A 26,570-nucleotide genomic window follows, 5' to 3' on the forward strand; every position below is an offset into this window, starting at 1 on the left:
AGAGTAACAAGCCCTCAGACCCACTCTCTTTCACATTCATTTCATAACAGACGGCAGTACATGGGTGCCCAACTGATGTGCATATTATGCAGAATTATTGCATTAACCTAATGGAGATGATATCCAAAATGAGGAGTGTGATTAGATGGTACAGTTCCTCATTTCCACAATTAACACTGAGCTGTCTTAAAGGGATAGTTCACCCAAAAATGAAAATTCTGTCATCATTTACTCTCCCTCAAGTTGTTCCAAACCTGTATGATTTCCTTTCTTCTGCTAAACACAAAAGAAGATATTTTAAAGAAGGCTGGTAATTAAACAGTTGCTGGTCCCCATTGACTCCATAGTAATTTTTTTTCCTACTATGGAAGTCAATGGGGTCCATCAGTCGTTTGGTTACCGACTTTCTTCAAAATATCTTCTTTTGTGTTCAGCAGAAGAAAGAAAGTCATACAGGTTTGAAACAACTTGAGGGAGAGTAAATGATGACAGAATTTACATTTTTGGGTGAACTATCCCTTTAAAGCACAAGACTAACGTCAGACACAAGACTTTCTCTTGCTAGGCACAATATTTTCTCCCTTCCTTCTTGCAAAAGAGCAAATTATCTGTTGTGGGGTTGCTCCACCTGCCAACCACAATGTGTGTAACCAAAAACACTGACATCGTCCTCAGGTTTTTAAGGAATAGTTCACCAAAAAATGTAGTCAGTGTTTGATGAGAAGGACGGTGATAAGCAGATTTTGGACAGGGTAAATCACCAGATAAGCTTTGAGAATTGATAAACAAAATATATTTAGGTACTTAAAATAAAATAAATGTTAAATTAAATAAACTATAAAAAAAAACTAAAAGTAGTTAATATTATTTATTTTAACCAAGGTGACATTTCTCATTTTCATTAAACACATTTCACACAAATTAATTACTAAAATTTTAACTAAGATTAAATGAAAATGGAAAAATAAATACTAATTCAAAATATTAACTCTGTCCTCGCCATTTACGAGATTTTACGAGATTATAATTAAAATCGCATACTCTCTTGAGTTGGTCCTTACTTTGAATAAGTTATTCACGACTTTTAGATAGAAATATACTTTTCGATTATATATAGAAAAGGACGTTCTATGATTGTGTGTAGTATGAATGTAATCCGGACTACGTACTACATTCGCCATGCTGTCATCATCATGTGACATACCAGCGTCAGTTGCGTCGCTTCTCTGCCATTCACAAATCGTCTCCCGTGGCCTCATGGGATATGTCCATATGTCCAATCCATCGTATACACACTTTATTCTCGCTGGAAGTAGTAGGTCATCCGGATACTTTTTTGAGTGCTGTGAATTCAGACATTCATCCTCTGTCACATACTGTTTTTCGCCTACAATATAGTGGGGAAGTATGCGATTTCGGATGCAGCCAACAAGTTTTTCCGGCAATCCCAAGTGACTGGAGATACAGTAATAAACCTTCCCAAATGTTTAATAAATTTAGATCATTTGAAGAGTATTAGCAAAATTATGCCATACAGCTGAACAACAGAGACAGCCAGAAGATCTGTGTACAATGTGAATATGCACCATTGCGTCTAATGTATACTTTCACATTTTACATCTGCATTTTTAACTACAATGTTGATGAAAGCTTTATAGTTTTGTGGTGCCCAGCATGACACAAAAATGCAGTTTGAAAGTTAAAATATATATATTTATATTTCACCCAGTTTTAGTTTGCTTATCTTTCCCCACTGTAAAGTGCTTTAGCATATTATTTATGTATAAATCATGTATACTGCTGTTTAAAAGTTTGGGGTCAGTAAGATGTTTTCAGGAATTTATACTTTTATACAACAAGATGCACTGAATTGATCTGAAGTGACAGTATAAACTTTTATAATATTATAAAAGATATTTCAAATAAATGCTGCATGGTGTTTTGAACTTTCCATTCATTAAAGATTCCTGAATAAAAATGTATCACAGTTTCCAAAAAATATGAAGCAGCACCACTGTTTTCAACACTGATAATAATCAGAAATGTTTCTTGAGCATCAAATCATCATATCAGAATGATTTCTGAAGGATCATGTGACACTGAAGACTGGAGGAATGTGATTTACCATCACAGGAATAAATTACATATTCAAATATATTCAAATAGAAAACATTTTACTTCAAATTGTTATATTATTTCACTATATTCACTGTATTTTTGATCAGATTAATGCAGTCTTGTTGAAGAGACTTAATGACCCTAAACTTTTAAATGGTAGTGTGTTTGTGATGCATCGTTTTAACTAAATAGTGTTTATGCAAAAAAAAAGATGAAAGTATTTTATCTTTACAAAAGAAATCAAATTGTGAAACTGAGAAATGTGTATTAATATAATGCTCACAGACACTTGACGTGTGTAATGCTGCTTAGTTTATGTGTGCTGATGCTTCTATTGTTATTTTCATGCCTCTAAATGATATTTTTCCACTAATGAATAAAAAGGAATTCTGATGAATGAACCAATGCTTCATTGCCTTTTAGATTATACAGACTCGTAAAATCATCTTTTATTGCTATACAAATAACAAAATTATGAAACCCAAGGTTGCAAACTTAATATAAACTGAATAAAACATCTTATAGAATAGTCTGCACTTTTAAGTTTGAATGTGAACATTTATTAAAAATGTAAAAAAAATCTGATTTTATGTTGATTTCACATTCGTGAAGTCTCCATAGCCCAGGAAAAGTGCCAACAAATCTCATCTTGTGCACCAGCTTTAATAAGCCAAGGTCACTGAGTGTGTGGCTTTATTGACAGGTTCCTTATTACAGCAGGCAGGAAGGAACCGAGGAATTAAATGGGTGATGAAATCAAATCTGCTGGTATTTTGAATGTCCAGACTCTCGCTCTGGACAATATAATCAGGATTTTGTTTAGATGATGATTCTTCTTCATCAAGCTCTGGCAGAGGATGCAGCGTCCGTGACATTTGTGTTGATTGGCTGAAGACTGTCCACAGCTGTAGGGAAATCCTGTGTGTGTGTGTGTGTGTGTGTGTGTGTGTGTGTGTGTGTGTGTGTGTGTGTGTGTGTGTGTGTGTGTGTGTGTGTGTGTGTGTGTGTGTGTGTGTGTGTGTGTGTGTGTGTGTGTGTGTGTGTGTGTGTGTGTGTGTGTGTGTGTGTGTGTGTGTGTGTGTGTGTGTGCTTGTACAACTATCTTTGTGAGGGCCAGTTTGAGTTTTAGACCATTGGAGTGAGGACAAAGACAGTAAAGTGAGGACATTTTGGCCGGTCCTCACTTTCTGAGACCCCTTTAAAGGCCTGTTTGAGGGTCAAGTCTTGGTTTTAGGGATAAGGTTATAATGAGATTAAGGGTCGGTTTAGGGTCAGGGGTCGGGTTAGGCACTTAGTTGTGATGGGTAAGGTTAGGGTAAGCGGCTAGAGATTGCATTGTGTTAATTAATGTCCTCATAAAGATAGATGTACAAGTGTGTGTGTGTGTGTGTGTGTGTGTGTGTGTGTGTGTGTGTGTGTGTGTGTGTGTGTGTGATATATCTCTTAATTGGCCTTGACAGTATGTCATATGAAGTTGATTACTGGCATTCAGCTGAAAATGTGAAGGTTAAACCATCATTCAAATGCATTATCCACTCTATGAAATGCTCTCAAAGAGCATTTCTTTTTCTTACAAGAGTACTTTCTTTTGCTTTGTGTTGGACTGGGAAGCTTACGGGCTGCTGACAAGACAAGTCAGTGTGTTTTATGTCCATTATCTGCAGGTTATTGACTGTGGATTCATGGAGGATTTTCTTTTCTTTGACTTTTCTTTTCTTTTGAGCTCCTAAAACTGTCGGTCTGAAGATATACACTACTATTTAAAAGTTTGGGGTCGGAACAATTTTTTTAATGTTTTTCAAAAAAGAAGTATCTTATACTCACCAAGGCTGCATTAAATCAAAATAACAGTAAAAACAGAATAAATATTGTGAAATATTATTACAATTTAAAATAACTTTTTTTCCTTTTTGAATACATTTTAAAATGTAATTTATTCCTGTGATCAAAGCTGTATTTTCAGCATCATTTCTTCAGTCTTCAGTGTCACATGATCCTTAAGAAATCATTCTAATATGATGAGTTGATGCTCAAGAAACATTTCTGATTATTATCAATGTTGCTGCTTTATATTTTTGTGGAAACGGATACATTTTTCAGGACAGAATAGAAAGTTTAAATGAACAATCTTTTTTTAAACATTTTAAATGTCTTTACTGTCATTTTACTCATTTAATGCATCCTTACTGAATAAAAAATTCTTTCAACACCAAAAAAAATCCACATTTTCCTCTGTTGATCTGCATCTCACACAGAGTAATGAGCTGTGAGTCATAACTGACTCATTCCTGACCAATTTAATTACAGGATGAGTTCTGACTGCAATAAAGAACTGCGAAAAGCTTTGAGATTTTACCAGGTATGCGTGCCAAAAAAAAACTATTGCAGTTCAGCTGTCATGTTCTTGCCACTAATTATCTGAAATTACATGCAACGCAATGTATTCAAGGAAAATTAAGATCATGAAATGAACAAATTACAATGCGATGAAGAATCCGTCATTTTGATATAGTATCTCAGTGATGTGTCATGTGAATTTCTGACCTTTACAACTGCAGTATTTTAAATGCCACTACCATAGGTGTTGGTTTGCATGCTTTGCCTTAAATACTCAGTTGACAATTAAACAGAGACAAACGCCACCATGTGGTTTATCATGAAAGTTAACCAGTTCACAGAAGAAGGTTTCACTACAACCAGTCAGTGTAAGAGATGTTGTTTATTACTGGTCGAAAGTTTGAGTAATTAGTGTCTTCTGCCCAACAAGGCTGCATTTAACTGATCAAAAATACAGTAAAAAAAATGTTATATTGTGAAGTATTAAATATTTTGCATTATAAATGTCTTTACTGTTACTTTTGATCAATTTAATGCATCTTGCTGGATATTTTTTATTTTATTTTTCACCCCAAATGGTGATTAATCATGGTTTCCACAAAATATTAAAGGAGACATATCATGCTTTTAAATCGTTCCTTTTTACATATAAATCATACATTTGTAGTCTATATAAAGCGGAACTGCAATGCTTGGGTCTGAATTCCTCATTATTATAGCTCCACAGGCCCCTTTTCTACCCCTTTTCTGATGTGCGTCTGAGAGCAACTCGTTTTGGTGCGGTCTCTTTAAATACAAATGAGACACTTCATACCCCGCCCCCTCTCCAGGTTGTAGAGGTGACACTCGGTTCAACTCCACCCCGTTCGGCCATTTTTGTAGTTTGATAGCAGAGATACGATTATCTAGCGGCACAGAAACTTTTTATTCACACGTTATTAACAAAATGTCAACAACGGAAGACTTGTCCAGCCAGCCTTACATGTTCGAGCCAGAGTCGGAGCCGGAGCGAGATGAAAATGAAGACGACGAACCTGCAGAACAACGTCTTCATATGGATGTATCGCAATGGTGTGTTACTTACTGTATTTACACATTAAACTTTGGTCTTCCGACCTTTTACCACCGTGTCGATTTATTTTGATTAATATGTGCGAGGGAGAGAGAGCAAGACAGCGTCTAGTTTGGAGACGGTGTCTTGTTTACACTTTCGCCTGGCTCCGAAGAGAGAGAGAGTGCGTGCGTGCGACCGGGTCTCTCTCTCTCTGCTCGTTCTTTCAGTTAAACATGCGCCCTGTCACAAGCGCAGCAGTTCATCTACATTAGACGGTGTAATGAAGCGTGTGGGTTACTACATCCAACAACCGAACATTTTAACTTACCCTCTCGTAACTTCTGCATCTTTTAGCTTGGACTACAAAATTCCAGCGAGAAATAAAAATGGCGGATTGCTCGAAAGTGTTGGGCCGGAAGTCAATGTCCTTACTTGGCAGTTCCGCTGCAAATACTGTGACGTAATAGTTCACAAAACGTCATAGATAACAGAAAAATCGGAACAGGTTGAAAAATAAGGCCAAAACAGAATATAAAGATATCAACGAAGCACCTGAAGAGAATAATTTCAACTTTTCTGTACTTCTAAACACTCCAAATATACAACAAAATGCATTTAAGGGCTAAAAAAGTGGATTTAGCATGATATGTCCCCTTTAAGCAGCACGACTGTTTTAAACACTGATCATTAAAAAAAAAAAAGCTATGAAATGTTACTTGAACATCAAATCATCATATTAGAATGATTTCTGAAGGATCATGTGACACTGAAGACCATGATGCTGAAAATCAGGTTTGCATCACAGGAATAAATTACATTTTAAAATATATTCAAATGGAATATTTAAAATTGTATGACATTTTAAATTGAAAAGTTTTTCAATTCAGTCTTGGTGAGCATAAGAGACTTCGTAACACACTCTTATAAATATCGATGATTTCTAACCCTTTCAAACATTCACTAGTAGCCCCAATTCCCAAAACTAATATAGAAAAATCTCTTACATCTGTCCTTGTTGAAACTGGAAGGCTTGGCGTGGACTGGGATTAGTTTTGTGGCCTGTTCAATAGGCTGTAGTGTTTACAACAGAAAGATGTTGACCTTTAGAGACAAAAAGACTAATATTACTGGAGGCAGTATTTCAGATATGATAAAGACTGACATGCATCAAAATTAGCTTGACCTCCTGCTACCATTTTTACAATAGATCCTATAAATAATTTGATTAGGCCCAACAAGACCAAAGACTGCATCTCATACACCAAGGAATCAATGTGTTTCTGTGGTGTAGAGCATAGACACACACACACACACACACACACCCTGACAGGTCACCAGACTGCTTGTTATGCACTCTCAAATCAAATCATGTGGGCAACACATACAGGGCAGGGCCTTTATTTTAGTTGGTTAAAGAGCACCACACCTTATCATTTATGCAATTCCAAATGACAAGAATGTTGGTCGTGTTTTTCCATGGCTATGTTCAGAATAGTGTTGAACCATGCTAATCATACTACAATATGCAATATGCAGTATTTATAGGTGCACAATGCATGAATTGTTTTGTATGCATTGAATATCTGGATGACAACATATTTAAGAGCTTAAATCATGGAATACTGCATCCCACAATGCAATGCCTGACGTGCACATCTGAGTAATATCAGAGGCAATTTTCATTTTTAATTATTATACAGTTAGATTAAAACAATACAAAACGGAGTTAAAATCCCATTTAAAAGGATAATTCACCCAAAAAGGACAATTCTGTCATAATTTACTCACACTCAATCCAAACAAGTTCTTCTGTTCAACATATAAAGATATTTGATAACCAAACAGTATATAATCTTTTATGTCCAGCATAAGAAAGAAATTCATACAGGTTTGCAATAACTTGAATGATGACTAAACAAATGAAATTGTAAAATTTATTTTGGGTGAACTGTCCCTTTAAGAAAGATAAGAACGTGCCTACTTGGACTAAACATGCAGACTGATGCTTGCTGTAATCTGTTTAAGACGGTTAAAACGTTTATTGTTGCATAACGCAGTGTTTCGCATACAAATGAAAACAGTACGCTGAATACAGTAAACACCTGGGGCTGGGAGAGCCCCGTATTCTCATAGTGCTACTGTCACTTTAAGAGATGATGTAATCGGTTAAGTTTGTTTAGCTCTCCAGCTGGTCAGCCCGAAGCCGAAACACTGAGCAGCAGAGACACTCGGTCGGAGGATGGAGTTTTTCATAGGAAACCCTTTTTCTTCACCCGTGGGTCAACTTATAGGTGAGTAACACGCTGGATGAGGTCGAAAATAACTCGCAGTACGTCTAAGCGGGCGTCAGTTTAGCACAGATCAGCAAGTGCACTTTAACTTGATGTGTATGGAATACGGCTGCTTGATGTTTAGCTTACATCACATATATATTCGCTCCTGGTTTTCTTGCTAGACAGTAGACACACATGAACAGAACACGTATACATCGTTTAATTACGGATGACAGCAACTGATACGATTAAATTAAGATTGACACCTCGTTCGTGCGAACCAGAATCGGAGGCGCCCCATCAACGCGTTCGTGATTGGCGGAGCCGCGTGTCAATCAAACGCCATCTGCCAATAGGGACGAGGAGGTTTGTTGGAAGTTGCTTGCACGTCTCAGTGCATCCTAATAACGTTTTGACCCATTTCTTTGTGGCTCTTGTTTAGAAAAGAGCTATTTACATCTGAGAATTAAAACGGTTATGTAACCTAGTCCAGATGTTAATGCTGTTTTCGCAAGAAATACAATAATAGGTCTACTTTTCATTCATTTTAAGGGGTGGCCTCTTGTTCTGCTGTGCACTTGATTGTGTCGTTGCAGCTAGACTAGTCTCATCTCAGCACAGAGCAATTAGTTGGGGAGGAACTGCATGTTCCAGCCAAACGCCATAATTATGCATTAGCAGCAAAATGATCTTTGCAATGTTCTGCTCATCCTTCGAATTGTCAGATTGTCTAAAAAAAATTCTGTGGAACATTTGAAAAGAATTGTAATCCACATCATCATCTCCTTTAGCGTTTAGTAAGTCAGTATGCCATGTAATGGAAGTTGCAATAATCTTTTCTTCCCTATTGTGATGTATATCCAAGTGAAACGTCTTCTCAAACAAGAAAAAATGTAGGACTTGATAGTTACAAGAGGGAGGCAAAGTTATTTTGATTAAAGATTATGAGGGCTCATGAATTTAGATATGATAAACCATATGCATGGATAAATCATTTATAATAAATACTGCAATATTCCAGAAGGTGACTTTAAAGATGGGTAGTCCCCTTATGTAATGGAACTCGCCCTTTCAAACTGTTGAAAAGCCTGTTTTCCCTGCCCAGGTGCGGAACCTTAAGCATTGTAAACAATGCGACAAGTCATGTTAAACTAGCTTGTTCGTTACTTAACTAACTAGTTAGCTAGTTAAAATTTCCAGTTCAGCTTATGGGTGGGATTTCACTAATCCATTATGAGTGGAGCGTAAATATGAGACCTCTTTGTAAAGTTAGTCTGGGCTCTTCGTGACAATAAGCAGCTATTATGTCAACACAAGTTCAGTGCTTGTAACTTTGATAGTGTTGCCGTGAATCATAAAGCGCTCGGCTGATGAGTAAGATAACAATAATGTCCTGGTGTAATAGCAGGGCATTCAGCAGACAGACAGTTCAGTGATTTTATCATAAAGTTTATTTTGTGCTGTGGATTCTGTTGATAAAGAACAGTACTAGTTAGCTTGCAAACATCTACATAATTGCTTTGAGTTCATCTGCATTTTGTTCAGTTATGCTTTTAAAAAAAGAACGATAAGTATGAGATCAAAGTATGCATGTAACAGCTATTTTAAACTACAGCATGTTGTATCCGGTTATTTTAGGGTGAACCCTTTATGATTGTTTAACTTGTTTCTTGGTCTCTTTTTCAGAACATGCCACCAGTTCTTCTCTCCCATCAGAGGACTGGGGCCTCAACATGGAGATCTGTGACATTGTCAATGAAACAGATGAAGGGTGTGTATGTTGTCAGAGACGACAGATTTCTGTTTATGTAGTCATGACAATGGATTTTTTTAAAAGTCTTTCCCAAACACCTAAACTACACTTAAAACATCTGAATGTTGTATTAGACCAAGGATTCCCACAATTGTTGTCCGAGATTTTCAGGTTGACATTTCATAAATTTAACAACACATGCACATATTCACGGTTCTGTGATGTTGGTTAATGCTCACATGACATGCAGGTAAACAAATAAAATATTTCATTTAATTAAAGAAAAAAAAAAATAGCGTTTTATTTTGATTGAACTAGCAGCATACTGTACTCTGATCCATTATACATCAGTGGATATATAACAAGTCACAATAAAAAGCTAATGTTTCACAACCACAAATACCGTTTGTCTTTATTTTGAGCTGTATAGCAATTGTTTTAACATTTAAAACCTCTCCTTTTGCTTAAGCTGTCATTATTTGCATACAATAATAGTGTCCAAATCTGAATAGTTCATTCAACTTTGAGTTTCTAGATTGTATAACATACATTGTTTAACATCATTTTTGTTATGCTGCTCTGTTTGCAGACCTAAAGATGCAGTCAGGGCAATAAAGAAGAGAATTCTGGGTAATAGGAATTTCAAAGAGGTCATGCTGGCTTTGAGTGTAAGTGTCAAACATATTGTCAGTACCATCAAAGGCTCTTCCTCATGTTTACACATTAATAATTCACATTACGTTTTGAATTGTGCATTCTTCAGTATCCGCTTTGGTTTTGCTGCAGGTGTTGGAGGCGTGTGTGAAGAACTGCGGGCACAAGTTCCACATCTACGTGTCCACCAGAGACTTTGTGGAGAACGTTTTGGTCCAAACCATCCTGCCTAAAAACAACGCACCAGTGGCTCTTCAGGACAGAGTCTTGAGCATGATACAGGTGCAAATAAACCCTTTGTCAACTCAGCTAGTGCTCTGAGTAAACAGTGTCACATGATCCTTCAGAAACCATTCTAATATGCTAATTTGCTGCTCACGAATTCTTTTATCAATAGAAAGTAAAAAACAAAAAAACAAATACAAAGTTCTGTCATGAAACTGACATGAAAATGGCGCAGGCTGACTTTAAAGGCACAATATGTATTTTTTTTGGTTTAAAAATAGCAAAAATCACTATATCCATGTTATATATATTTTTTAGTTGTGTACTTACATTATCCCGACTGTTTCCAACAACTTTCAAACCAGGAGAAATTTTAATTTAATTCGAAGACACGGCACGTTTCTTTATTTCCGTTTTGTCGCAGTCAATGGCGTCATATCCGCGTTGTCCCTGGTTTCCGCTCGTACCAGGCTCGTACTGCCATAGTAACCAGAGCCCTCTGATAGTAACCAAAGCGACAGACGCAGACAACTGTGTAGTTCGCAATGTCTATTTGCACGCTGTTGTTGTTTCGTTCAAACATTATGGACCATGGCAAGCAGACTTTGTATAAAAAAGGAGAACTAAAACGAGTATCAATATCAGCGCGGTGTTTTCGAGATGCCTAGAGCTCCACGTCCAAGACTTCGGCCGCTCCTACATGTACTTTATTAAACAGGTGAGCACATTTACATAAAACTAATCAATGTTATATAGTTCAACAATGATAAAATGTTAGAATATGATCTGTAACGTTATGTTATTCTAATGTTGATCTAGCTTACTGCTAGTCTCATACAGACAAACTAACACATCAATTTCAACATTGAAATGCAGTTTAGTGTGATAGTGTAACGTTAACAAGTGAAACAGCGCTGCGTTACCTCACAAGTTTAATTTGTCTAATAAACTGACCTGTGAGTAGTAATTCTGCACTTGCGTGTAGTTCGGTAGAATGAAATGTCCATATTCCTTTTATATCCGCGGGAGCTCGCGTCGCGTTTGGAGCTGATAGCTGTCTCTTAGCAATCCCGACCTGCTTCATATCACAGTAATGATAAAAGCATCTATGTATTCAGTCATCCATAAACATTACTAGATCGGTCGGCTTGACGTTGACGACAAGATCCATAATTCTTAGCAAATGTTGCGTCATCAAACTACGCCTTTGTTATTGTAAAGAGGTTAGCGACCCCTAGCGGCGAAAAATTCCATACTGTACGTTTAACTCAATCTGCTTGCAATCACATCATTCTCCATAGGGCACAGCTGATTGGTTCTTGCTGTATCAGTAGCCAATGAGCTCGCTGCTCAACCTTCAAATACTTGGTTAGCATTTGCTGTAGCAGTTGCAGTGCACCTTCAGAAACCCTCCACCTTCCCCAGCTCCACCTGTATAGATCTGCCACGGGTAATTCATACATGTTATATTGTACAGCAGCAGCAGCATGTCTTATGTCTGCTACAGACTGTGTGATTTCAGCAATCCTACAAGATCATTAGAAATCACACTGTACAACATGGATCTAATTAACGACATGTATGTAGACTGTACAATGATGATACCTATTGAATCATAGGTTATGACGCAAGTTAGTATAGATAGGCCTATTGAATCATAGGTTATGACGCAAGTTAGTATAGATAGGGTGACCATACATCCTCTTTTTCCCGGACATGTCCTCTTTTTTTGGACCTAAAAAAATGTGTCCGGCCGGGATTTCTAGATCGCCCAAAATGTTTCGGGATTCGGCTTTTGCTTTCTACAGTCGCCATTTAATGTGTGCGTTTTTGCATTGCTTTAGGTCCCACCTTCTCGCACGCCACCATTGGTCGGTCGTTCATGTACGTAACGCAAACTTTGGTCAAACTGCATGTCAATCATTACCCTCAGCACCACGGCAACAGCCAAGAGACAGAGCAGCGCTTACTTGTCAACAGTGGCTCCTGAACAGCGTAAAAAAGCCCAAATGTAAATTCACAGATGATTTACAGAGAAAATTCCAGTGTTTTCGTCTCTGTCGGGATCCGTGTGAAGCAGAATGCATGACCTGCAAAGCTGGCACGAACGTGTCAGTGTCAAATAAAGGTGCTAGCGACCTAGAAGCCTACATAAGGAAAGTGTACAGACCATCTGGAGGACTGAAATAATTTTTTACTGAAATAGTGTTTTTTTTTAATGGCAACTGATTTTTTATTTTATTTTAGCCTATGGCCATGAAAAGAAATAGTATCGTCATGTAAAAGGTGTTAAAAGCTAAACTATTTTTTATTTGTTTGTTATTATACTAATGTTGCAAGCCAAAAGTTGAAAGGAAAGGATGTATTACTTTATGTATTAAAGTTCAATAGCACAGTTGCAAGGTCGTGAATGCATTTGTCAAGTATTTGTTGATGCATTCGTCATCAGCATGCACTAGTGGAAAACAAATAGAACGAGATGAATCGACACCGTCAGAAAATTATCGCAGGCTGTCTTTTGTCGCAAGATCATAACAACGACAACGTAGAACCACCGTTTAGGAGCCACGACCTCAGAAATCGCCACGATTGGTCATCTTTCGTCTGGGTCAGCCCAAAATCGTACATTGTGTACCGGGCATTACTTGCTCACAGCAAAGTGTCTGTGTATGTATTGGTAGTAGCAAGTCCTGTACTTGCTCTGCAGTAGAAGCAATAACCAACAGCAGCGGCATCTGTTCCAAACATATCCATTACCATGCCAAACACTGAGTTTTCATGACAGAACAGCATTTATTTGCAACATTATTATTTTGACTTTGCGGTCACTTTTGATCAGTTTAATGCATCCTTGCTGAATAAAAGTATTCATTTATTTCAAAGAAAACTCTTCCACTGGCATTGAAACGTTTGGCTCAGTATGTGGCTCTGTGCCTGTGTTCTGCAGTGTGAAGTATTTAGACAGAGCTGTGTGTGTGTGTGTGTGTGTGTGTGTGTGTGTGTGTGTGTGTGTGTGTCTTTCTCTCTTACTAGGCGTGGTCCGATGCCTTCCGCAGCTCTCCAGATTTGACGGGTGTTGTAACCGTGTATGAGGATCTCAGGAGAAAAGGCCTGGAGTTTCCCATGACTGAACTGAATGGGTATTCCCCTATTCACACTCCCAACAGGGTATAACTGCTGCATTTTCAAATACTTGTTGAACCAGCTTTTTATAAACAATTTTTTATAAAAAATCTGCACACAGTAGATCCTCTCTAGAGTGTTAGCATGCACTGCGTTTGCTTATTTTCTGATTTATTAATTAATGCTTGATTCCAACAGACTGTTGAGTCCATGCCTTCAGTAACAGCGCGTACAGAAAGTCACTTCGTCAAATCCTCACAGCCACAGAATACAGAGACGCCCGTCACGCTGTCACCTCAACAGGTAACACGCACACATAGCAAAGCTATCTAGCATGTCACGCTTAAAGGGATACTCCACTTTAAAATGAAAATTCTGTCATCATATACTCACCCTCATGTTGTTTCAAACCTGTATGAATTTCTTTCTTCTGCTGAACAGAAAGGAAGATATTTAGAAGAATATCAGTAACCAGACAGTTTCTGGTACCATTGACTTCCATAGTATATTTTTTTTCCTACTATGGAAGTCAATGAGACCAGAAACTGTCTGGTTACTGATATTCTTCTAAATATCTTCCTTTCTGTACAGCAGAAGAAAGAAATTCATACAGGTTTGAAACAACTTGAGGGTGAGTAAATGATGACAGAATTTTCATTTTTGGGTGAACTATCCCTTTAAGTCATGAGAAAAATCAGAAAAAAATGTATATCTTCCTTAGTATTTTTGTCCTGTTTTCCAATACAAATATCTAAACATCTTTGATACATTTACTTGAGATGCAAATGTAAAATTAAGTCTTGAAAAGTTGAACAAAATGGAGTGAGTTGATGCAAATATCAGTCAATGAGTTATGAAAACTTCCCTTTGAATGAAGTTGATTTTTCTGAGCCCATTGTCAGATATTTGTTCTTGTTTTAAGCATAAACTCAATTTATTAAATGAGTAAGAATCTTTTGACAGTTGTACTGAGGAAGAACATCACTTTTGTGCAGTGTGTGATCAGAAGGTACAGTAAAAGTTATGTGCATATTCTAGTGGTTGTGAGTATAATACTTTGTAAAATCAATCGTAAAGTAATGGATGTTGGAAGTTGTATTTTCAAACTCTAAAGTTTTGCTAACACAACTCATTATTTTTCTCCCTAGACATTCACATTTAGAGAACATATTGACGTATTGAGTTCCCTTCAATATATTTCTTACATTTCCTTTACTTACTCTTAAAATTTTCTTGAAAAAGTTTTAAATTTACCTTCGTAAAACCTGCAGAAACCCTGATTTTAGAAATGAACAAATTGTTATGGATTGACTGAACTGACTAAACAGACTACAAAAGTAACCAGCCAGAGGGCCTCAGATTAGCTTTAAATATATACTTTGTTTAATGTTAATATTATTTAATAATTTATATATACATAATAATTTGCATATTACATGGTGTGATGGTCAATGCAAAAATAACCTCCAACCAGGTTATTTAGATGAATTTTATTTATTTATTTAATGTGCTACACAACATGTTTATACATGTTAATGCTTTGGCAACATTGTGATACACAGTCATGCTCACATTTATTTATTTATTTATTTATTAATTAAATTTATTTGGAATATATATATATGATAGCATATTATATCATATTATTTATATATATATATATATATATATATATATATATCTGTTATGCACTCTTATGATTATTAATTCTGTGACTGACCAATGAAGAATTATGGTGGTTAAATATTAAATTAAGATTAATTTGTCGCCATTAATTAATGTATTATATATCATGAAGTAATTTTTTAGCATTTATCAAACTGGGTTCATGTTAATTTATAAATAAATATACTATTGCTCACTGTAATTCTTGTTTGTTCTAACTAATGTTAATTTATACAACTTAATCTGTAGAAATGAACGTCAACCAAGATAAGTATGTGAATGCTGTAAAATTGTTGTTTGTATTACTATAATATTGAATACTGCTGGTTTCAAGTGTGTCTGTGTTTCAGATGAAGACATTGAAGGCTGAACTGGTGGTGGCGCGTAATAATATATCTGTGATGTCAGACATGATGAGTCAGATGGAGCCTGGAAGTCTCGAGCCGACGGACACAGAGCTACTACAGGTTGGAATCAGACACGGACACAAACACACACACCCCCTTACTTTCTCCTGCATGTACACACTCATCCTCCAGAGTATAAATGTGAAGGGCTGTTGCTGTTTCTCTACTCTCTCTGGCGGTCAGTAGCAGCTGTACTCCATGAGCAAGGACATGCAGGGCCGGATGGTGGAGCTCATACCCCGACTGACCGAGGAGAAGCTCATAGAGCAGTTACTCACTGCCAATGATGACATTAACACCACCTTTGCACAATATCACAGGTTAGAGGCGTGATGTTGAGAACGTTCCGTGAATACTTAATGTGTAAACTTTCATGTCATGCGCATGGAGACCTGCAAGGTTTAAAAAATATGGTGAACAAGCATCTGACTGATGATAGATGGTATTATATTTATGATATTAAAAATAGTTAGAAATAGTTAGAAATAGTGAGAATAGTATGCTATATCCAATCAAACACTGTGTGCACACATCCCCTATTACCAAGACACTTGACCTCCTGACCTCAGGCACTATGTTTATCTGCCAGTGTACTGCCACCCAGTGGACATTAAATATATTGCATGATAAACACAAAAAATGCATTGGCCTGGGATGTTATGCTAATTAAAATGGCAGCACTTTACAATATGGTCTCATTTGTTAGCATTAGCTAATGCATTGACTAACAGTGAACAGTATATTTTTACAGCATGAATTAGCCTTGGTTAATGTTAGATAATACAAATGTTCACGCTTAACTTTTGATCTTAGATTGTATTAGTAATTAGAGTAATATTAATAAATGCTGTAGAAGTATTGTTCATTTTCAGTTGATTTTCACTAATGTAGTTAATTAATGAAACCTTATTGTGAAGTGTAAACCATTAAAACTATTAAAAGCTGTTTTGTTCATTGAAATAAATCTGATAAAATAAATGTTATATGGAAAAAAAGTTGACTCGGAAACTAACTGAAATAAGTTTAGTAAGTTGAAGCACTAAAAATACTAACTAGAGATGAATAAAAACCGTTATAAAAATAAATTAAACCTAAATAGTGTGGTGGCCAATTCTCTGTCTTTGGTTCAGGTCTTCAAAAAATCTTTCAGAGTCGAAGTTTCAGGTCTCAGAAGAATTAACTTTATTGTACAGACAATAAAGGAGAAGCCGGCTGGCCATCCGGACATCTGATCTTACAATGGTCTGCACTCAAGTCTTATACCTTTTTTTTTTATCACTTGGTGTCCAATTAGCATTCATACAGTTATCTTTTTCTTTTTGCTCCTCCTCGTCACTTCGCCACGATTAGAAACACCTGCATCGATGTCTAATTTCTATTGGTGGCCATACTTGCGCATGCGCTTTTTGACAATGACTTCACATATGTTTTTTGGGGTACTTTTCCACTCTTGTCCTCTCACAACCTTTTACCCAGTTTTTATCCTCATATACTCTTTTGACCTGTTCTCATTGTCTCCCATAATTTTTGTCCTCTTTTGACCTGTTGTCTCTGTTCCCCATAATTTTTATCCTCCCATATTTTAGGCCTAGTTTCTCTAATATTTATTGCATGCATCTGGACTCATGTATGAGACAAATGAAATTCTCCAATAATAGTAATATTTAAAAAAATAAATAATAATAATTCAAATGACAAAAGCACATAACAAAATAAAAAAAATAAAAAAATTGAGAGCTGAAAACATACAAACGAAAGTTAATTCAAATTAATGTTCCTGAAATGTTCCAATTGTCCTTTCTAGATAATATTGGCAATTATGGTAATTATGAAATGTCATATATATATATATTTAGAATGACAGGGTTCCCACGATCATGGAAAACGTAGGCATATCAGAGAATTAAAAAAAATTATAATTATTTATTAGAATTTTTAATTTAATTAATTATTAAAATCCTCAACATAGAGTTGATTTATAGTAAATATATTACTAATCCTTTTTTTTAAAAATGTAAAAATCCTGTTTAAAACTACTGTGGAACTCATGAAAATTAATTCGCTATTCGCAATTTAATAACTTGTCTCATCAGTGTTACCCAACTTCTTTTTTTCAGATTTGAAAGACACCTCAACCGACAGAGCAGTGCACAGTCTGTAAGAGTTTATAAATGTAATATTAAATATTGCTGGATTCATCTATAGATAGATTCCTTTCTTACTTTATTGTTATATTTCAGAATCCAGTTTATGCAAACCTCATTGACTTGGGTACTCCCAACCAATCAAAGGCAGCAAATGGTGCTCACAATCCAGTCAGCCAATCAACAGTGACCACACTATCCAATCAGATGGCAGGATTGAGTAAGTGCCAATTGTGCTTATATTTATATTTTGTTCACATTTTATTCTCAATCTTCAGTTAATAATGAATCATTTTGTTGCATGATTTGCTACAGGCACAAAAGCCGATGCGCCAAAACTAAATAAAAGCAGCTCATTACAAAAAAGGTAAGAATTAAAGCAGTTTATATGTATAATTTAAGTCTCATTTTATAAAACAGCATTACAAACTAGAGCTGTGAGCAAATGTTTGTGAAGTTTTTAGGAAGTGAAGTTATTGGCAATAAAGTGAACTTGATTGTTTAAATTGATTGCCCATATTATGCTATTTTAAAAGTTCCTAACTTTGTTTTGGAGGTCTCCTACAATAGATTTACATTTATCCAACGTCAAAAAACTCTTTAATTTTCTCATAATATACATTGCAGCATCACCTCTTTTCTCACAATGTCTGAAACGATTGGATAAAGGATTCAATCTCTCTCTAAACCCCTCTTCTCTGAGAGCTACTCTGCTCTGATCGGTCAGATCTGTTGCCTAGTCTGTTGTGATTGGTCTACTCTGCTCTGATTGGTCAGACGGCCCAATCTGTTGTGATTTGGTCTATTGCTTACAGCGCATGTCGGAAACCAAATGGCCATTATTTTAATTTCATCTCTGGAGGCTTCCTCAGCACTGGATACACAGTGATTATACTATATTATACCATGGTCTGGGTGAATACTCGATTCTGATTGGCTGCAAGGTGTCCATTAAAAAGTGATAGAGGACACCTAGTAAATAAACCGTCAGGCGTAACCAGGGAAACCAAGTTATTGTTTGTAAAAACTTTAGATTTCGATTGTAAAACTAATTAAAATATAAACTAATGTTTTAAAAATGTGTTATTTGGCAAGTGACCATGGTATAAGTGGGCTAATGCCCTTCGAGGTGTCCATTGCGCGTCGGACAGTTCATGCCTCGCCGTCGTCCATTAATACCTGACAATGGACATCTCGTCGGGCATTAGCCCTTACTTATAGTGGGATTATTATACTATAGTAGGATTATACTATAAAACTATAGTTTTAAAAAGGATTTTTATAAAATATTTGTAATATATTCATATTGAAGGTTTTCTTTTTATTCATGTTTTGTATAATTATGATTATTGATCCTATGTGTTTTTTAGTTATTCACTGTACAGCACTTTGGTCGGTTTTATGCTGTGTGTAAATGTGCTTTATAAATTAAATTTACTTACTCACTGCTATATTTTTATTAGAAATAAAGTATATGTTTTTAGAATAGCCTGGAAATAATATGAGCAAAACCAGGAAACATTAGTCAACTTGTATATCCTTGTTTGACTCATAAAAATAGACTAGTGGGTAGTGTGTCACCATTAAAACGAAAGTGACTGTGAGAAGATAAATAATTGTAGCAAGAGTTTGAAGATGAGCCAAAAAGAAAGGCCGGAAAGCACTTCTGAACATGAGCAAAAAAAAAAAAAAATGGTTTAAAAGTGGAAGCTGCGACCGGGACTGTTAGATGTTCTGCAGGGATCTCGGCTTTATTGTCTTGACCAATACGTTTTGGCATCTGGAACTCCCTGACTTGAGGAATTTTTTTTTAAAAAGAGAGAAGACTTTCGACAACATGAAATGAAAGGTAATGATTCCAGCACGAGTCCTCGACTCCTCGTCCTTTGGAAATGTGTGCAAAGTGGATTTCCTTTCGCTGCGCAGAAAACGGCATCTTCTTGACATTTCGACAACACAAACCAAACTCGTCCAGGCCTCAGCTACAACTTCAGTGTTTGCGGGTCAAAGTAGACGTTGTTCGCACGCAGCTAGGGCTGGGTATCGTTTGAATTTGATCGATTTCGATTCTTATTTTGATTCTGCTTACCGATTCCAATTCTTATCGACTCCTAATTTCGATTCCAATAAGCCAAAAAAGAACAATCTTAGATCTCATTCACATTTAGTCTTATTGCAAAACATTTAATTGTAGCTGAATACCATGAACAAAAATCAACAGGCTAAAAGAACACTTACACAAGGACCGTTTGCCTGTGGTTTGAAAATCCCATAGAAAAACAACTAGCCTAACTAATAAGCACTATTAAAGACAATAAACACTCAGTCATTAAAAAAGAACAAATAAAAAAAATAGATATGATATAAAAATGATAGAGGACACCTAGTAAAGGAGTTCTGGTGAAACCGACTGTTTACCGTTCGAAATTAATTAATAAATGCGCTGGCTACATCAGCTGTGAGTAACCATAGCAACAGGCATTAAACTGAAGGGTTCTACGAGCTGAGCGGAATATAAATATCTCCGGTTGCTAAATAAACCGTCAGGCGTAACCAGGGAAACCAAGTTATTGTTTGTAAAAACTTTAGATTTCGATTGTAAAACTAATTAAAATATAAACTAATGTTTTAAAAATGTGTTATTTGGCAAGTGACCATGGTATAAGTGGGTTAATGCCCTTCGAGGTGTCCATTGTCAGGTATTAATGGACTTCGGCGGAGGCAACCGCTGCGCGTCGGACGGTTCACGCCTCGCCGCCGACCATTAATACCTGACCTTTTAATTTTATAACAAGTATCCGATTCCTGACATCAAGTATTCGATTCCCGGCCCTACATGCAGCCAGTGAAGACCATAGACTGGCATTATGCAAATTTGTTACAAACCTACGTAAGTTCATGCAGGAAGTAAGACTGGAATTACTGACTGGTGGTTCCAAATCGGTCCTTTCTTTTGGGGGACAATAACTTGATTTAACATGCACTTTGATCTTTGTAACTTTGCAGACCTTTTACATTCACACACAGCTACATTACACACTACATGAAAGGTCAAATCCGTAAAAGCATAATAGGGGGCGCTTTAAATAAAGAGTGTGTTGTATAGAAAGTTTCTGTAGCTCATTTTGCATGATTTGAGGTATTGTTTTTTTATGTCCAAAGCAATTTACAGTTGTGATTTATTGATAGTCCAGAAAGCTGTGCAGCTCTCGAGGGACTGGCAGCCACACGAAGAGAGCGACAGGACACTGGAGCGGTAAGTGTCTTTGAATGATTAAATCCTACAGAAGGGATGTCATGTTTGAAATGGTGTTCAAATAGCACCTCTTTGTATTATGAGAGAGCAGCATTCATTAATGTGTGAGAGCAGTCAGGATGTTCCTGTGGTTGTTTTCTCCTTTCATTGGATGCCACGATATGTGTCCATCACTTAAAACTATTGTCTGTCTATGTTAAGGATGAAAGCCTAGACTCCACCTCCCTCGGCAGCTCACCTCAGTTTCATTGGATGCTTGAAAAGGGAATGGTGGGTCTGATTGGCTGATGAGACGGACAGTCAGTGCAGTGTGTGACGTGCTGTTGGTTGAGCTTGTGTACCTGCCTGCTGCTCTGGGCTCGTTTTTTACTTTTTCTTTCAGCATGTCAAAGTTTTTTTCTCCTTCGGTGAACGACGAGTGTCTGCTGTCTTGCTTTCGTGTCGCCTGCATGTTTTGAGCTTCATTATCTTTATTTGCTGAAGGTTCGGTGGGACTTTTTGGTGTTTAGTTGATTCTGTCCCTCAGGCCTGGATCCTGACAGATCCATACTTTTATCCATACCTTTTATTTTTGGTGTTCCCATTTCAAACCAACTTATTTCCCATTCTCAGGACTGAAACATAGCGATTTCTCTTTTATACTATAAAGTAGTGTAAAGCTTGTTTGTGATGGGTGTGGTTTGGAACTGATAGTTGTAATTTATTATGCTAAAGTGAATTAATTCATATTTTTTCTTCTGCTGTCAGATCCCAGTCAATCAGAGTGAAGTGATGGATGACATTGAACAATGGCTTGACGTGGATGATGTGAGTGAAACGTTCCTCTTAGAATGGGAATTGAAAGATATATAACAGTTATAATTCTAAGTCCAATTCCACTTACAATTGTATGTGTGTGTATATATATATATATATATATATACACATACATAGAGAGAGAGAGAGAGAGAGAGGCTATATATATATATATGCGTATGTACAGTGAGGAAAATAAGTATTTGAACACCCTGCTATTTTGCAAGTTCTCCCACTTAGAAATCATGGAGGGGTCTGAAATTGTCATCGTAGGTGCATGTCCACTGTGAGAGACATAATCTAAAAAAAAAATCCTGAAATCACAATGTATGATTTTTTAACTATTTATTTGTATGATACAGCTGCAAATAAGTATTTGAACACCTGAGGAAAATCAATGTTAATATTTGGTACAGTAGCCTTTGTTTGCAATTACAGAGGTCAAACGTTTCCTGTAGTTTTTCACCAGGTTTGCACACACTGCAGGAGGGATTTTGGCCCACTCCTCCACACAGATCTTCTCTAGATCAGTCAGGTTTCTGGGCTGTCGCTGAGAAACACGGAGTTTGAGCTCCCTCCAAAGATTCTCTATTGGGTTTAGGTCTGGAGACTGGCTAGGCCACGCCAGAACCTTGATATGCTTCTTACAGAGCCACTCCTTGGTTATCCTGGCTGTGTGCTTCGGGTCATTGTCATGTTGGAAGACCCAGCCTCGACCCATCTTCAATGCTCTAACTGAGGGAAGGAGGTTGTTCCCCAAAATCTCGCAATACATGGCCCCGGTCATCCTCTCCTTAATACAGTGCAGTCGCCCTGTCCCATGTGCAGAAAAACACCCCCAAAGCATGATGCTACCACCCCCATGCTTCACAGTAGGGATGGTGTTCTTGGGATGGTACTCATCATTCTTCTTCCTCCAAACACGTTTAGTGGAATTATGACCAAAAAGTTCTATTTTGGTCTCATCTGACCACATGACTTTCTCCCATGACTCCTCTGGATCATCCAAATGGTCATTGGCAAACTTAAGACGGGCCTTGACATGTGCTGGTTTAAGCAGGGGAACCTTCCGTGCCATGCATGATTTCAAACCATGACCTCTTAGTGTATTACCAACAGTAACCTTGGAAACGGTGGTCCCAGCTCTTTTCAGGTCATTGACCAGCTCCTCCCGTGTAGTTCTGGGCTGATTTCTCACCTTTCTTAGGATCATTGAGACCCCACGAGGTGAGATCTTGCATGGAGCCCCAGTCCGAGGGAGATTGACAGTCATGTTTAGCTTCTTCCATTTTCTAATGATTGCTCCAACAGTGGACCTTTTTTCACCAAGCTGCTTGGCAATTTCCCCGTAGCCCTTTCCAGCCTTGTGGAGGTGTACAATTTTGTCTCTAGTGTCTTTGGACAGCTCTTTGGTCTTGGCCATGTTAGTAGTTGGATTCTTACTGATTGTATGGGGTGGACAGGTGTCTTTATGCAGCTAACGACCTCAAACAGGTGCATCTAATGTAGGATAATAAATGGAGTGGAGGTGGACATTTTAAAGGCAGACTAACAGGTCTTTGAGGGTCAGAATTCTAGCTGATAGACAGGTGTTCAAATACTTATTTGCAGCTGTATCATACAAATAAATAGTTAAAAAATCATACATTGTGATTTCAGGATTTTTTTTTTAGATTATGTCTCTCACAGTGGACATGCACCTACGATGACAATTTCAGACCCCTCCATGATTACCAAGTGGGAGAACTTGCAAAATAGCAGGGTGTTCAAATACTTATTTTCCTCACTGTATATGTGTGTGTGTGTGTAGTAATGTTTAAAAACAACATTTGAAATATCAAAATTCTCTTATAAACTTGTAAGATGTAAGATTTTTTTTATTTTGAAAGAAATTAATACTTTTATTTGGCAATATGTATTAAATTGATCAAAAATGACAGTAAAGGCATTTATAATGTTACAAAAGATTTCTATTTCAAATAAATGCTGTTCTTTTGAATATGCTATTAATCAAAGACTTGAAAAAAACAAAAAAAAATTATATAATTTAAAGATTTGTGAATGTCACGAAATGTTGCACTGAAACTTGCAATAAAACCAGAGATATTTAGGAAGAAATTGAAATCTTAAAACACTGATTATTGTTTACTGTATTGAAATCTGTATTTCATAAGTATATTTTTGCGTTGCAGGAAGATGACTCGGAGGGAGTGACTAGTGAAGGTACTCTTCTTTTTGTATGCTTAGGAAATAATGTGGCTAATATGATAACGCTTTCAGCTACAAATAAGACTAGTACTATTATGGGATCAATATCCAGTATACTATAAGCAGCAAGTCATGCATTTTGCCACATATAAATCAACGCAGATTTAAATGAACAGAGAAAATGTGTAAAAAAAAAAAAAAACTTCAGTCCATCTGGGCCATATGCCATGATTATGTTCGCTCATCTTTTCTTCTGCATGCTAGGTTATATCATTGGCCAACCTTTAATGTTTTTTCCCCCAAACCCATTCTGCCTCATATGATCCTGTCTTCCTCTTGTCAGAGTTTCAGTCTGTGTCATGTCTGACCTGCCGAATGCCCTTTAATCACCTTACACCTACACATACTCGTGATCTTTACTTCCTATTTAAGTCTGTGGCATTGTCGTTTCTATTGCTTGTGGTTTTCAATCTCTGAACATCTCCTCTTGTTAACATTTGGTGGTAATCTGAAAACGCTTAGCTCGGTGATTCATCTTTTACACACTTGCTGGTACTTTCCAAAACCCAGCATATAAGATATTAGACTTCATCAATTGCAATTGCTTATATGAAGATATATATATGGCATTTCTTATAGTCTCAAGTCATGTTTAAATCTAGGCAAGCAGCATTTCATACAACAGACGTGTGCAAGAGATCATTTCATGACTCATCTCTTGACTCATCTCTTTCTCACCCTCAGAGTTCGACAAGTTTCTAGCGGAGAGAGCGAAAGCAGCTGAACGTCTTCCTTCAGTAAATGCGTCACCCCACGACCCCGGCCGTTCACAGCTGTAGCTCTGGATTGGATTTACATCTCTACATGAAACATTTGTATTTCAGTTAATAACCATGTGCTTACTTTCGGTTTGTGTATAGTATTTTTGGTTTATTTCTAACCATGTTAGGAACCTAACTTTAGGCGCGGGTTGTGTGGATGTTTCACATTACACTAATTTTGATTTTGCAGATCTTATGAAATGTTTTTTATAACTAGACACTAATTTCTTCAGTACAGTCATTTCAGTTGTAGAGGTAAAAATCTTGGTGACTTTATTAAAGATCTTGATCGTTGAGGTTGAAGCCGTTGTGTGTATAGACTAAATGTATTATATTAGACTGTTTTGAAGGAAGTGAAAAATGGAAGTTTGTAGGTTGTTTCTTTCTTACAATAATTGTGGTTTCTGTCTGCAGGATGCTGCATGTCTCTAGAGAAGGGGTGGCGAACGTCAGTTCTGGAGAGTTTTGCTCTAACCCTGATAAAACTCGCATGCCTTTAGCTTTCTTGTAACTTCAGACCTTGTTGAGTTTGTTCAGGTGTGTTTGATTAGGATTGAACAAAACTCTGCAGGACTGTGGCTCTCCAAGACCTACGTTCGCCACCCTTGCTCTAGTATATGAGCTATTAGTGTTTGTAATCTATGTACAACCTTAAACAGCTCATATTAGGGGTTATGTTAAAATATATTTAATAAAATTAAGGTTATTACAAGTCATCTTTATCTTTTTGTGTATATAGTTATTTTGTTAAAACATACCAGAATAATATATTAGTGAAACAAAGCAGCAATGATATTCTGTCTCTTCAGCAATTGTCCGATGAGTCTTCAGCGTATACAGTCTTCAACTGTATATTTGTACGCAGTGCAGAATAACTCCAACTGAACACGTGTTTTGCAAACATAACCTGAGGCAAGCCTGTTAGAAAAGATTTGCTTGTGCTGCTTGACCTCTAGTGCAATATAAATAAAAGCCGCAAAATTGATTCGGATCATTTTACTTTGTTCAAAACATGCAACACATTCAGGCTGCAAAACCCACGTTGTAGACAAATAATAATAAAATAAAAAAAACACCATACCACACAATGCAAGACTTTAAAGCCAACTTCTTAAAGGATATCACAGTATTTCATTCATGCATTTCTTTTTGGAAAATAAATAGTGATATTTTATTTACCCAAATAATTAGCAACTTCATAATATAAAACACTTCCTTATAGTAAAAAAGTCCTTTAACCAGTAGTCATGTTAGTTTTCGCAAAAGAAGGCACAATGAAGCTTAGGTTAGAGACAGTGCATGTAAAGGATAAGCGCTAATAAGCCATAAGAGAGAGGACAGACTTCAGTCAGCCACTATTCATAATGTTGAGTTGAGTTTCACAACATTAATCTGCTTGTTATATTTTGGAGTTGAATCCAACAAAACTCGTTACCTGTCATCACTGTTAGCGGCTGGGCATGCAGTGTTGCTCATTTCATGTTTAACAGCTTTGTTACTAACTTTCAGTGTAGGCACTTTGTGAGAAATCACAACACTTCGTCATGTCAGGACAAACACTAACCCGCAAGCCTTTAAATACTCGAGTAGCGAGAGCAAGTGATTGTTGCAACACTCTTGAGGAAATCATATTATTATATATATTGCTAGAGGCAACTTCCGGTGTTTAGGGAATTCACCTAAAATCCTACTAAGAGGCATTATTTTAGATCTCAAGTTTCAGAAGATAGATATTTC

The 26,570-nt window shown here is 36.7% G+C and overlaps 1 protein-coding gene across 2 annotated transcripts; it reads left to right on the plus strand.

Moving 5' to 3' along the window:
- The first annotated feature begins 7,472 nt into the window (after positions 1 to 7,472).
- tom1 (target of myb1 membrane trafficking protein) lies at positions 7,473 to 25,823 on the plus strand. 2 transcript variants are annotated; one of them, XM_079876499.1, is made up of 16 exons: positions 7,493 to 7,800; positions 9,469 to 9,553; positions 10,125 to 10,203; positions 10,322 to 10,471; positions 13,448 to 13,582; positions 13,736 to 13,840; positions 15,553 to 15,669; positions 15,796 to 15,929; positions 17,727 to 17,766; positions 17,850 to 17,973; positions 18,069 to 18,120; positions 20,943 to 21,009; positions 21,211 to 21,279; positions 21,757 to 21,816; positions 23,997 to 24,027; positions 24,757 to 25,823. In XM_079876499.1, the coding sequence occupies exons 1-16, from the start codon at positions 7,749 to 7,751 to the stop codon at positions 24,849 to 24,851; spliced, it is 1,395 nt and encodes a 464-aa protein (XP_079732625.1). In that variant the 5' UTR covers positions 7,493 to 7,748; the 3' UTR covers positions 24,852 to 25,823. The 2 variants fall into 2 exon arrangements, with proteins under 2 accessions (XP_079732626.1, XP_079732625.1); XM_079876500.1 differs by lacking the exon at positions 21,211 to 21,279 and having other exon boundaries at positions 7,473 to 7,800.
- The last annotated feature ends 747 nt before the right edge of the window (positions 25,824 to 26,570 follow it).

This window comes from Squalius cephalus, assembly GCF_949319135.1.
Source record: "Squalius cephalus genome assembly, chromosome: 1".
Lineage (NCBI taxonomy): Eukaryota > Metazoa > Chordata > Actinopteri > Cypriniformes > Leuciscidae > Squalius > Squalius cephalus.